This window comes from Chelon labrosus (genome assembly GCF_963514085.1).
Source record: "Chelon labrosus genome assembly, chromosome: 2".
NCBI lineage: Eukaryota > Metazoa > Chordata > Actinopteri > Mugiliformes > Mugilidae > Chelon > Chelon labrosus.
This window is the reverse complement of record NC_140338.1, coordinates 14,637,122-14,650,096: the sequence shown is the minus strand read 5'-3', so window position 1 is coordinate 14,650,096 and position 12,975 is coordinate 14,637,122. Positions and strand designations below refer to the sequence as shown.

The following is a 12,975-nucleotide window of genomic DNA, read 5'->3' as shown; positions in this document are numbered from 1 at the left end:
CCTAATAGGCCATGCAGTTTTAAGAGATCATCCTACATTGTCTGTTGGTGCTGCCCGTCGGCTGTCGCTGACTTGTGTTGTGCCACGTGGTTGATGTTTTGCACCATTTATTCCACTGTAACTTGTGACCTGATTAAGAATTTGATGAGGGCTGGAAAACTAACTTTGTGTGAATAAGAGCTCCATTTGTATCGGCTGCTGCATGGTCTTATCCTTGCTGTTACACACACTATGGGAGTTGGGGTAAAATGCATGAAAAGTCTATTATGCACAAAAATGCTTAGATAAACAACATTAATAACATCAGCGTTAGTGTTTCTGTTCTTTGTTCATCCGTGCATCTTCCACATCAGCAGAGCAGAAAATTGATGTTTATATGTCCATCTCAATGTCCCCATTTAGTGTTTATATAACCTTGCTGCATGCACACAATGAAGCAATGATGTGTCTCTAATCTTCAGTCTTTCCATGTTTGTGCAAAAAAAAAAAACAAAAAAAAAAATATTCCGCAGGTGGTAATTATGACAGCCGCTTTGACGTGGGCAAGGCCAGCGGAACCTTGATTGTAGCCCGGCCCCTGGACGCCGAGCAGAAATCAAATTACAACTTGACGGTGGAAGCCACAGATGGGACACGAACTGTCAGCACCCAGGTAATTGAAACACTAATGAAACGGTTGGAGGCTGATGAGGCAGTTGTCATGGTTCTGTTTTTCTCGTGCGAGGAGAGGCGATGCAGTGAAGAAGGGTAATGAGTGAGGCAGTGGGCACACTGTCCTGCTTGCTGGGATGTGTTGATGTTGTGATTGGTTTCAACTGGCCGTGGAAAATTGCACTTTATAGGTTTGAGTCTCATTACGTGGCCCCACGACCCGACTCTGTAATGATGATATTGTAAGACAATGTGCTGCATTAGGAAATCTTTTTATGCCTTACAGAATATTTAGCTGCATGTGGCGTATAGATTCAAAAGTTTGGGGGAATCATGAGCACTTCTACGTCTCACTAAGTAACACATTATATTTGTGCAGTAACCAAAGTGAAGAAGTCATCATTTTGCTAGGGGGTCAGGTGTGGACTATTTCCTGGACATACTCAGTGACTTTATGGGGTCTTTTCTGGTTGCCTAGCAACTTTAAGGCATCCACAGTGACAGACGGTGCAGAGCCTGTAGGTGGACTTTTCATCTTCAGTCAAAGACAGGTTAGCTGTTTCCCTGTGTTTCTCGCTTTCATGCTCCTCTACACACCACTGTGTTGAACGAATGGATGAGTCAAAATGCAGGAAAAAAAAAAAAAATTCCCCTCTGGGACATTTTTAAAAACACATTTCTCAACCATCACACTGGTCGTCAAATTCCACAACGGAGGAGGAAGAGCCCCGAGAAGAATCCTCCATTGTCTCATTTCAGATAGCTGCTATGATGATGGTGTTGTTTTTTAAAAAAGTGAATTCTTGAACTTTTCCCACTCTACCCCTCTTTGCTTTGTCTCCCCCAAAACCTGTGAGGCTTATTTTACGTTTCTCCGAGAGGAACAAATTGGCTCCGGCTTTTGTGAATGGACTGAGTAACTAAATATGGAATAAATATGTTGCTCCCCAGCTGATACCAAAGCTGAACTGCCACGATAAAGGCTTTGAAACGTCTTTGGTTTTTGTTTATATGGTCATGCCCTGTCCACGAGATTATGAACGTCTCTTACATGGTAGTTGGGGACAGAGATGGCGGCGTTCGAAATGTTGTGTCCTTTGTCCTCAGCGGGAGCGCTTCAGAGAACTGTAGCTGAAAAAGAATCTATTTGTTGTCACTCCGTATGAATAAAGCCTTTCATCATCTGGCTGCTGTGCTCCACTGAGCCTCGGCTGAAGCGCCGCCTTTACTGGCATTTCGCAGCTCATCCGCGGAAGCAGCACGTCCTTTAGTTGAGTGCAGAGTTCCTATTTTCTCAGTCATGTTTTTCTCTTCCTGTAAAGCGCTTTCTTAAAAGCCCTGGCAACAGGCACTTATTTTAAAAAAAGCCTCTCGGCAAACTGCATCCGGTGACATTTTAGGTCAAGTTAATCACATTCAAAGGTTAAACTATTCACAAGGTCTGATTCTCAGTGAAGCTTACTTGTTAGTGGGGCCGGCAATCCTTTCAGAATGTAGGGTGATACAATAAAATCTACCAATTACGGAAATAATCGATGTATAAAGCTTGCCTTGCGCGGGGCCTAAGGATTTCCTGTATGGATCACAAAGGATAGCTTTTGCACTTTGAGAAACTGCCGGATAATCAGCTTTAAATATCTTATTTCATCAGCACGGGCGTCATGCATTGAACGGAAATAGGTCAAACAAGCCGTGAAGTTTACTGAAGTTTTCTCCCCGCCTGCAGATTTTAAATGTGCGTATTTTTTTGTACACGTTACTGGAGCTGTGACCGATGCGTTCTCTTGCAGATGATCGCTTGTGTGCATGACACTGCACACCCAGCTGACCGCTGCAGGTCAGCTGTTTTTCTGTCGAGGGAACAGCTTTACTGAATTTGTATGCTCTATAAACCACACTTGGTGATGTAGGCCATCTGCTTGGGATGTGTTGACAGCCAAATGGTAACTTGAAGGAGCCGTACAGAGGCATTTGCAGAGACTGTAGCAAATTGGGACAGCTACAGATAAAGACCTCACTCAAAGTGGACAATTATAATCACATACTACTATCACAAACTTATAGTTAAAAATCATATATGGTTCAAGTATTAAAAGCCACCTATGCCCACACCTTATCTGCTGAAACTGGCAACCCTCCCCACCGGGCCGGTCCGTTTGGGCTGGTGTGAACGCAGCAGTCACATCCAGTTCCAGAACAAACGTTCCATTCGCGGTGCGTTCTCACGTTACCCGCAGAGCGATACAGCTGCGCCGTGTTCCCGCGATTGTTGGGTTATCACGTTGTCCTTCTATTTATACGCTTGCAGTTATACAACAGACCAGATCTGTCTTTGGACGAGAAACCGTGGCGAATAGCTCGTTGTTAGCTTACGGAGCGCTACCTCACCTTCCGAGGTGTTTTGCAGCTGCTTTGCGCTTTCCCGGCGTACGCATTAAAACACCGTTTTCCACACATAGCTTAGGTGCTCGATCAAAAGAAAATGTGGCGTTTAGGGCTTATCGGAACTTTATCTCGATTGTCCTAGCAACATGAACCAAATCACGTTTAAAACCAACATTTGCGTGATATTGCTCCCCGAACTGGAACAAAATGTAAGCGTGAAAACACCTGAAAACACACTTGATCGGCTCTGATACCAGTTGGATAAATTGCTCGAATTCAACCAACGTCCTGAGGATTTAGAAGACAGTGTGCTTCAGCATGTTTCAGTAAAGCCATCCCGGTTGTCTGTGTTTTTTTTTTTCCGACCACGTGGCACTGATGGTATTTGCTCTTTTAGCGGGGGGTTTAATAGAATCTGTCAACACACCTCTTGTGAGGAAGTGCATGGTTTTTGTAGGTGTGTCTAAGGTTTGTAAAAGGACGCGTCAAATTAATTCATTCACAGCTGAAAGCGGGTTCACCCGTTTGCTTTTTTTGGCAGTATTAGGTAATCCACCTAGTCGTACGGTATTAACCGTCAAGCACTCGAAGCGGTTTTATAATTATTATGTGAGAAGATTATACTGAGTAATCATTTCCCCTTGTCTCCGCTCCTGCAAGACAGTAATTCTGAGAAGATTCAGTGGGGAAGTAGATGAAAATGAGCCGGGAATGAGTGTGAAGTTCTCTTCTTTTGTATGTTGTTTACTCTCACAGCTTTTCACTGCAAATTAAATCTCCCCCATCTCTCTCTCTCTCTCTCACACACACACACACATTCAACACACCTTGTAAAAGCTCAAAAGTTGCCTTTATCTCTTCCTCAAATCAAAGTCATGTGGAAGCTGTGCTGCCAGACAGGCTGGCCCATTTTTTCTCTCCTAGGAATGTATCTTGTTTTTCACTTTTTGTTCTCCCTCCTCATGCCTTTGTCTTTATATCTGTTTTTTTTTTTTTTTTTTTTTAAATATCCCCTTGTATTGGCGAGGCATGCAGAGATGATTACTCTGTTCGGGTAGAATAAAGTGCAAACGAGCGCGCCGGACCTCTGTAGGTAGCGGCCCGTGTTAATCTTGTTTTGGGAACACGTTGGAGTGCTCGGTGCCAGCGGCCTTCCTTTGCGCAGAGCCTGCCACCTCGCAGGGGGGCTTCCTCTCCCACGCCTGCCACAGGAGGACGACGGGCGCGATGAAAGCTCCCTCGTGCCCTGTTCTGGATACCGCACAAAAGGTGTATTCAGAAGGCACTGTTTTAAACACGCTATTGTTCTCAGTTTTTTTTTTTTTTAAATCGGGAGTGATGAAGTAGGAGCGGAAAATAATTTTAATCCCCTGGAGCTCCGTTGGCGATATCAGTATGAGGGGCTGTGGACTGTGGGAGGTCTTCAGAAAACAGTCAGCCATTCTGTTGCGCTTTCCATTTGACTGTCGGAGTTTTCTGAAGGCGTCTCTGAAGGATCAGCTGATGTATACAAGAGGCAGCGCATTCCAGCCCGGGCACCTCATAGCCAGGAGCTGCGCCAATAAGGCAGCCTCGGCACACAGCCCAGCCTAACCCCCCCCCCCCCCCCCCCCCCCATCTCTAGCTATATGACATCCTCCCTTGGCTGTGCAGAAGTACCTCAAGCTGTTCTGCTCACAATCTGTTCCTGGTCTCCTGTTTCTCATGTTATCTCAGTCCACATTACAAAGACTCTTTATGTCTCTCTTCAGTTTACTCCCTCGTACTTGCGTGTTTTCTTGCCTTCTCTTTTTTCCCCCCCGCCGCACTCCCCTTTTTGGATTTTTTTTTCTAAGCCGCAACTTTTATTTGTGTTTCTTTAATTTTCACGCACAGCCTGTGTTTCCCAAATGTGGCCGCTTCCCTCGACTTTCTTTGGTTTTCTCGCTGTCACTCATCTCTCTTACTCTCATCTCACCCTCGCAGCACTTCTTTTTTTTCTTTAGTATCTCCATCTGTCACGTCTGTGCCTCGGTCCCAGTCTTGTTCCTTCTCGGCGTTCGCAGAGGAAGCCATATACAAAGACTACAGAGCTTCCCTCTACACCGGCATTTCTGCTGCAGTCAGGCTGTATCATGCTGCCTTTGTGATGTCTGGGGCCAAAGTCCCTTTGAAGTGTAGTGGAGCCTCCTCGGAAAGGCAAAAGCAAATGTGTGTGTGTATTTGGGGTGTGACTGTCCCTTTGTGGACTTCTCAAACCTCATGAAATTGTATATTGTGCATAAATGTAGATACTACTGACCAGGTCCCGATTCCTTTCTGCTTCTTGACGGCACTATCGGCTCCCGCCACCTTACTCACTATTCACAAGACGTGTTATCTGACGCTGGCCAGATTGAGACACATTGTACAGCCCCCTTTGTGTGGACGTGTGCGTGGACGTGCGCGTTTTTACGAGCCTGCGCATGTGTGGGTGCGCACACGGGCATCTGTGTGTGTAAAAAGTGGATTGTGAGGCATCAGGGATCTGGTGGTATATGATGTCTGGCATGACATGAGAAGACATGCCTGGAATGAGATAGACTGTCACATAGCTTGTGGGCGCAGGACGCACAACAGCCCCAATTTCAGACGCTTTCTTATTTTTTTTTTTGGGTTAATGCCATATTAGAAAAGTGTATTTATTCTACATTAGACGTCCTGATTAGCAGTGTGACATGGGTTGCTCGTGATACATGACTAGTGGCAAACAGCCAGATTACAGCGCTGACAAGCAGCATGCGGCCCTGTGCTCCCCCTGCAAGATGACATCTGTGAGTCTCATCAGCATTGCCAACATCACAGCACACAGCAGATTGTAAATGTTATCGGCCCTGTCAGGTTGAGTCTATATTTGTCTGTGATATAGGCTCACAGAGCTCCACAAACAGTATTATGACAACAAACAGTGGGCAGTTGTTCTCGCCGGAGATCTGACACATCCCGGTCAGCTAGTGAGCGTTCACCAGGTCAGAGCTTAAAACCCTCTTCAGTCCTCCTGCACCAAGCAGCTCGGCTTTGACCGTTTCCTTACGGGACATCACCCCCTGGTGTCTGGTATGCAGGTGTCTAATCTGGGCTGATCCCTTTGTTCCCCATGTTTGGCAACGGCAGAAGCCCCTCGCTGGTCTGGGAAGCAGAGATGGCATTCCAGCAGCTCTCCATAATCCTCTGTCGGAAGTCCAGTAGACGAGTGGCTGGTGTTGATAAAACATGCTCCCGGTGGAATTTTACAGTTTGGGGATGTTAGATTCTTTGTTGTGTTTGGGGATAAAAACACAGTAGCTGCACTTTATTCATTGTCCAGGAAGCAGCTACAGTATGAGTGGAAATGAGTTTGAATCTGAATATTTGTGTTTGTCAATACATTAGCAGAAGATTTAAAAAGATTTAATCTGCACAACAAGAGAAACATTAATAACAATCTTTAAAATCTCGTTTAGATTATCCCCTTTTCACAACTCTTTATATCTCAGCGTCATTTAGTCCATCACACATGTTCTATACCAGTTCGCCCACCTTTCCTCTTGTACCCGAGCTCCGCTTTCATTTAGATGCATTGTGGTTATTCTGCATTGATTTCTTGTTTTCACCGTTACCTGCGTCAAGTGGCCATTCTGTTAAAAAATCGCTTTTGTCGTCTTGTGTATTGATCGAGTCCGTGCCAGCACAGCGCTGCCTATTATTACCAAGCTTAGGAAAAGGATTTGACGTGTTTATGCTTGGCGTGCAGACAGAAGCGAGAGGCACTGAAACTTAAAAGGATCATTAGCGTATCTTTTTATAGTGTCCTTCTTTTAGCCCTTCAGTGAAACATGAATTGTATTGTTATTCAGTTAAATAGTACTCAAAAGTATTCTGCTCACCAGATTGCTAAATGTAATTATCTCATCTAACTTGGCCTTTGCCAGGTTGGTTACCTTCACAAGTATTCTCTTCATGCTTTAAATGTTCAACAGTAACTTGAAACATGAAATTTATTTCGACTGATTCAACAATCTAATTTTCCTCAGAAACATGACAACCCCCTATTAAACAGGGACAGAATTAGAAAAGGCACAGACAATACCCTCAAAAGGATTTTCACATGCACGACCCGGGAGCCGACTAAGAAAGCGAATATCTTTATTTATCTCTTCTAGGTGCTCATCCGTGTCATCGACACCAACAACCACCGGCCGCAGTTTTCTCAGCAGGTGTACGACGTAAATGTCCCTGAAGACAAACGAGCAGGCACCGAGGTCCTGCAGATCGTTGCCGAGGACAGAGACGAGAAGAACAAACTGACATATACGCTCCTGAGCAGCACCGATCCCTTCAGCCTGAGGAAGTTCCGGCTCGACCCGGGAACAGGGATTCTGTACACCACTGAGCATCTGGACCACGAGACCATGCACCGTCACATCCTCACTGTCATGGTATGAATCGGGGAACACAGACAAATTAGCAGCACTTACGCATTGTTCATAGAGTTTATTTTGGTATTGTTTGCTTTATTTGAAAATTATACATCCGTGAAATTAAGAAAAGTGTGTTTGTTTTGAAGCTCTTCAAAATATGAATAATTTGCAGTTTGATTATGCTCCTCTTCAAGAATGAATTATCCCTAGAGGGTCTCTCATGGCTTTCTCTGTTTTTCTTCCTTTTTTTTTCCATTTTTCTGTCTGTCTGTCTGTCTCCCTTTATAAATTTCTCTTTTCTAGGTTCGAGACCAGGACATTCCAGTTAAGAGGAACCTTGTGCGGGTTATTGTCAACGTGGATGACACCAATGACAACGCACCCTGGTTTATAGGCACGCCTTACTCTGGTCTTGTGTTCGAATCCGCCGCCATAGGCTCGGCCGTGCTCCAGGTCACAGCTCTTGACAAGGACAAGGCTGATAACGCAAAGATTGCCTACAGCATCGAATCAGGTAAATGCTAATTGCTAAGTCCTTGTGCCACAGTTTCTCCTCGTTTTTTTATTTTCTCCTAGTAGAAAGCTTTCATTGTAAAATAAAGCTAATCACCTCGTAAAAATGTGTGAGTCATCATTCCCGCTGCCCACTGAGTCTTGATCATGAATGAAATACTTTACAAAGAGTGGGAGAATATTGAAGACTTTGTGTAGAGGATCTCCGAGTACGTGGGAGATGGGCAGAGCCCTCTGAGAATTTCCCACGATAGTTTTCTGCTACAGTAAGCTGTTGAGGACATGTGCATGTTTAAAATGGCTGAGATAATTTAATGTGGTTGAATAGTCGCTTTGTTTTGAGTCAAACTTGGTGCAAACAAGAGTTAATGGCAAGCTAATGAAGTTCATCATTGAACATATCTTTTAGTGCAAATTGCACATAAATCTAAATTATTATGCCTTTGTTTTTTTGTCTTACAGGAAATGTGGCAAACTCCTTTGCTATTGACCCTGTTCTTGGGACAATAACAGTGGCCAAAGAGCTTGATCGCAGCAGCAAGACAGCGTTTGAACTCACTGTTAAAGCATCTGATAATGGTCTACCCCCGCTGTCCACTACAGCCACTGTACACATTGTGGTAACAGTTTCTGACAACGCAGCCCCCAGATTCACTGAGAAGGAGTTCTCTGCTGAAGTCAGCGAATCAGCTCATCCAGGAAATTTTGTGAGCTCGGTCACAGCCGTCAGCCAGTCGTCTGTTTTCTATCAAATAAAAGGAGGCAACATCAACAATGCATTTGATATAAACCCAAACTCGGGAGTGGTTGTGACATATCAAGCTCTAGATTATGAGACCACCCCTGAATACAAGCTTATCATACAAGGTACCAACATGGCAGGACTTTCCAGCAATGCAACACTTTTGATTCATATGAAGGATGAAAATGACAATGCTCCAGTTTTTGTCCAGAGGGAATTCAAAGGAGTAATCAGCGAGTCGGCCCCCATCAACAGTATTGTCCTGACCCGTGAAAACACGCCTTTTGTCATTCATGCCTCTGATGCTGATTGCGACCAAAATGCCATGCTTATTTATCAGATTGTTGAACCTTTTGCGCACAATTATTTTGCCATTGACTCGAGCACCGGAGCCATCAGAATCACAACGCCTTTAGATTATGAACAGAGGAGTGTTTTCCGTTTCACAGTCCAGGTCCATGATCTAGGAATGCCACGGCTGTTTGCAGAGACGGCCGCCAATGTTACCATTGAAGTAATCGATGTTAATGACTGCCCACCGGTTTTCAGCCAAGAAGTGTACGAGACAACCGTCATAGTGCCAACATACAAAGGGGTAGAAGTCATTCAAGTCAATGCTACAGACTCAGACTCTGGGCCTAACTCTAAACTCCTCTTCTCCATCTCTGAGGGAAATATTGGTGACAAATTTAAAATGGATCAAATCACAGGCGTAATCTCCGTACAGAATGTCACACAGCTCAGGAGTAGGTATGAACTGAAAGTTAGGGTATCTGACGGTAGATTTGCCACTGTTGCAACAGTGAAGGTCAATGTGAAGGAAAACAAGGAGAGCAAGCTGAAGTTCACCCGCCCATCCTACAAAGCCTCCATCCAAGAGAATTCATCAGAGAAGAAAACACTCGCAGTCATTGCTGCTGTTGGTAACCACGTGAATGAGCCTTTGTTCTATAAGATTTTGAATCCTGACAGCAGGTTTGACATCAGCCGCACATCTGGAGTCCTCTCAACCACTGGCATCCCATTTGATCGTGAAGTGCAGGACACATTTGATGTTGTCGTTGAGGTCACCAAAGAAGACAAATCAGAAAACGGGGCTCATGTTTTAGTAACTGTGACTGTGGAAGATGTAAATGACCACAAACCTATGTTTGTGAACCTTCCCTACCATGCCCTAGTCCAGATGGATGCAGAGGAAGGCCAAGTCATACGACAGGTCACGGCAGTAGACAAAGACTTGGGCCGAAATGCAGATATCCTTTATGAACTGAAGGAGCATCAGGAGCATTTCCAAATCAGCCCCTCCGGTGAAATCTCACTCAAAAAGAAATTTGATAAAGAATCACTAAACACAGACTTTGTGGTTGTCATTACTGCAAAGGATAATGGAGAACCAGCTCTCTCAGCAGAAGTAGAAGTACCAGTAACAGTGGTGAACAAAGCAACGCCTGTGTTTGAGAAGCCTTTTTACAGCATTGAAATCCCTGAAAACATTCAGCTACACTCGCCCGTGCTTCACGTGCAGGCCAGTGATTCTGAAGGACCTCGTATCGTGTATACCATCTCTGAGGGAGACCCTTTCAAGCAGTTCTCTATTGATTTCAACACAGGTGTCATCCACGTGATTCAGCCTTTGGACTTTGAGACACATCCCGCCTATAAGTTAAATGTAAGAGCCACGGACTCTCTAACTGGAGCACACTCCGAGGTGTTTGTGGATATCATACTTGAAGATATAAATGATAATGCCCCTGTGTTCTTGGCAAAGAACTACTATGCCAATATTTCTGAGGCCTGTGTTATTGGTACATCAGTTTTGCAGGTAGACGCCACAGATTCTGATACTGGTAATAACCAAGAAGTATTCTTTCAGCTGATTGAGGAAAGAGGAAAGAGTTCTGATTATTTTACCATTGACCGTGACACGGGAGTAATCTCAACAGCTCAAGTTCTTGATCACGAAGAAAACCAGCAACACAAGCTGAGAGTCCGCGTAGTGGACGGAGGAGTTCCAGCCCTCTCAAGTGACGTCATTGTGACAATAGATGTTACTGATCTGAATGACAACGCTCCAATGTTCACAGAGAACACCTACCAAACCACCGTCAGTGAATTGGCCCCGCGTGGATACTTCATCAGCCAAGTCCAGGCATCTGATGCTGACAGCTCCGACATAAATAAGCTGGAGTTCTCAATTTTATCTGGAAATGAAGATCAGAACTTTGCCATCAACAAATACACTGGTGCTATTGTCATTTCCAACCACCGCAGGCCACATATGCAGTCTTTATACAATCTCAATGTGTCAGTGTCCGACGGTGTATTCAGAAGCTCAGCCCTTGTCACGGTGACAGTTATTGGTGCCAACTTCCACAACCCCACCTTCTCTCAGGACGACTATTTGGTGGAGCTTGTCGAAAACTCTCCTGCTGGTACCTTGGTGGGAGAAGCAAAGGCGACAGATGACGACGAAGGCATTTACGGGCAAATAACATACCAGATTGTCAATGACTTCGCGAAAGACAAGTTCTCTGTCAATGAAAACGGAGAGATTTTCACTCTAGAAAGCCTTGACCGTGAAAATACAATTGAGAAAGTTATTCCTATTTCTCTCATAGCTAAAGACGGTGGTGGAAAAGTAGGCTTTTCTGTTGTCAATGTCATTCTCACCGATGTCAATGACAATGCCCCGCAGTTCAGGGCAGCTGAGTACAAAGCGACTATTGCATCAGACGTCCCAAGGGGAACCTCTGTGGTTAAAATTGCTGCTTCAGACATGGATGAAGGGAGCAATGCTGACATTCAGTATCTGCTTGAAACAGATGTTGAAAATGTGAAGGAGAGCTTTGAAATCCACCCAACCACTGGGGTCATCGTCACCAAAGAAAGCCTCATTGGGCTCGAAAATGAGCTCTACGCGTTCTTTGTGAGGGCGAAGGATACTGGGAGTCCGCCCAAACATTCTGTTGTACAGGTTTACATCAGGATTGTCTCCGCAGAAGCCCCAGTTCCCAAATTTTCTGAACCTCATTATCGCTACACCATTGCTGAAGACCTTCCCATTGGAACAGAGATAGATGTGATTCAGGCCGAGAGTGAGCAGCCAGTCATTTACAGCCTCGTGAAGGGCAACACTCCAGAGAGCAATGAGGATGAAGTTTTTGTTATAGATCGTGACAGCGGGGCCTTGAAACTTCAGAAGAGCCTCGACCACGAGACAACCAAGTGGTACCAACTCACTTTGCTCGCCCAAACCAATCAGGAGAGCTATGAGATAGTCGCGTCTGTAAATGTAAACATCCAGGTGAAAGACGTTAACGACAACCAGCCAGTCTTTGAGTCAGATCCGTACGAGGCTGTTGTCGTGGAAAACCTTCCAAGCGGGACTCAGGTTGTTCAAGTCAAAGCCACCGACCACGACTCTGGAACCAACGGCCATGTTCTCTACAGCCTTGACCCCAAGGAGAACGCTCAGGACATCTCTGAGTTGTTTGCTGTTAACAGTGAGACCGGATGGGTGACCACCTTAAAAGAGCTGGACCGTGAAAAAATGAACAAATACACAATCGCCATCCAAGCCACGGACCAAGGCGACAAAGTCCAACACGTCACTGGCACGAAGGTGGAGGTGACGGTGGCCGACGTGAACGACAACCCGCCCCGCTTCACCGCAGAGATCTACAAAGGCACAGTCAGCGAGGACGACCCTCCCCCCAGCGGGGTGATTGCTATCCTCAGCACTACGGATGATGACTCTGAAGACATTAACAAACAAGTGAACTACTTCATCACGGGTGGGTGTTTTTTTTGTTTTGTTTTTTTTTGTGTGTGTGAAGCTGACAATTATTAAGCCCAGAGTTTACACTCTACTCTTTAGTGTAATAGTTTTTCATAAACAGAGCTTAGGGGGGATTATATATTTATGCCACTCAATATGACGATAATATCTCATCTTTGAAACACTACTTAGTTCTGTTATCAGTTAGGAGTCTGCCTAATCTGCTAAAGCTCCAGGCAAATATTTAAGTCATTATGCTACAAAAAATGTATAATGATCTGAATAATGGCTTCAAATAAACTGGGGGAAAAGACTTCCTTTGGTGCTAATTAGCAAGCACGAATAGCTATGCCAAGTCTGGAAATATCAAGAGGAATCAGAAATCATGTGCACTTACTTGGTTTGCAGTTTTGCTTGCGTACCAATAACACTGGGTTTAGAAATCAGAATACGTTGTGTGAAGTGGGAGTCGACACTGAAATGACAGT

General features: G+C 44.8%; 1 protein-coding gene across 3 annotated transcripts in view; it reads left to right on the top strand.

The window, feature by feature from the left end:
* Nucleotides 1-12,975, top strand: part of fat1a (FAT atypical cadherin 1a) — a 71,973-nt gene that overhangs the window by 36,396 nt on the left and 22,602 nt on the right. For all 3 annotated transcript variants that reach the window (XM_084574114.1, XM_084574113.1, XM_084574115.1), the window contains exons 7-10: nt 513-652; nt 7,197-7,472; nt 7,758-7,968; nt 8,430-12,503. In XM_084574114.1, the coding sequence (XP_084430240.1) occupies nt 513-652; nt 7,197-7,472; nt 7,758-7,968; nt 8,430-12,503 (4,701 nt within the window). The remainder of the gene's footprint in view (nt 1-512; nt 653-7,196; nt 7,473-7,757; nt 7,969-8,429; nt 12,504-12,975) is intronic.